Here is a 1,016-nt window from a genome sequence, read left to right as displayed (position 1 = left end):
AGCAGGTTCAGCAGAGCAGTCTGCACAGTAAGAGCATTTTCCTCAACACTGCTTTAAAGATCTGGTTAGATATGATCACACTAGACATTTTGGTGCGCAAACCAGAGTCCATTTCATGTTGGAATTTGGCTGGAATGAAAGTGTATTCCAGACTCTGAACTTTGATGTTCACCAGCAAATTCTGCCAAAACTTAAGTATATTTTGCATCTTTTCTGCTTCTGTCACACAGTTTAGTATGTCTTTCTCTGAGTAAATTGCCTTTGGATATGTTTGCATCGTCTAAAGCGACAAACACAAGTGCTGTTGTGTGTTTGTGAAGTATTCATGATCCAAAGTGACAGGAGCATAAATTAAACAGTTTAGCTGGTATCTACTCATCTTATGTGGTTACCTAATTAGAGGTAAACAGCTGCCATTAGTACTTAAGTACTTACTGTGGTACTTGTGTCTTTGTCAGCGTATATATTAGAGGTCGACCGATGTATCGGTTTTGCCGATTAATCGGCACCGATAGTTGATTGCTGGAACTGTCGGTTATCGGCAAAAATCCATGCCGATAGTTTTCCGGGTTGCGTCCATTGCTGGAGCGGCTGAGAAGGGTCTGCTGTTATTACACAGTGCGAGAGTGGCCTCTAGTGGTTGAAATCACTGACAGCACGTGCTATCTGTTTAGACACGTGATCAGGGCTGGACTGGGACAAAAAATCGGCCCTGGCATTTTTTGGTCCAGGCGGCCCATCACCACTTCGATATACACTATACCAGTCAAAAGTTTTTGAACAGTAAGATTTTTAATGTTTTTTTAAAGAATTCTCTTCTGCTCACCAAGCCTGCATTTATTTGATCCAAAATACAGCAAAAGCAGTAATATAGTGAAATATTTTTACTATTTAAAATAACTGTTTCTATTTGAATATATTTCAAAATGTAATTTATTCCTGCGATTTCAAAGCTGAATTTTTAGCATCATTACTCCAGTCACATGATCCTTCAGAAATCATTCTAATATTGTAAT

At 38.9% G+C, this 1,016-nt stretch overlaps 1 protein-coding gene across 6 annotated transcripts in view; it reads left to right on the top strand.

The window, feature by feature from the left end:
• Positions 1–1,016, top strand: part of LOC107676854 (intersectin-1-like) — a 64,857-nt gene that overhangs the window by 39,305 nt on the left and 24,536 nt on the right. For 5 of the 6 annotated variants that reach the window (XM_016471542.1, XM_016471547.1, XM_016471545.1 and 2 more), the window contains exon 16: positions 6–27. In XM_016471542.1, coding sequence (XP_016327028.1) covers positions 6–27 — 22 coding nt within the window. The remainder of the gene's footprint in view (positions 1–5; positions 28–1,016) is intronic. The other variant, XM_016471544.1, reaches the window with a different exon arrangement.

The sequence above is a fragment of the Sinocyclocheilus anshuiensis genome, unplaced genomic scaffold (genome assembly GCF_001515605.1).
Source record: "Sinocyclocheilus anshuiensis isolate Anshui unplaced genomic scaffold, SAMN03320099.WGS_v1.1 scaffold2166, whole genome shotgun sequence".
Taxonomy (NCBI): Eukaryota; Metazoa; Chordata; class Actinopteri; order Cypriniformes; family Cyprinidae; genus Sinocyclocheilus; species Sinocyclocheilus anshuiensis.
Note: the sequence above shows the minus strand (reverse complement) of the source record. Positions and strands in the feature narration are given on the sequence as shown.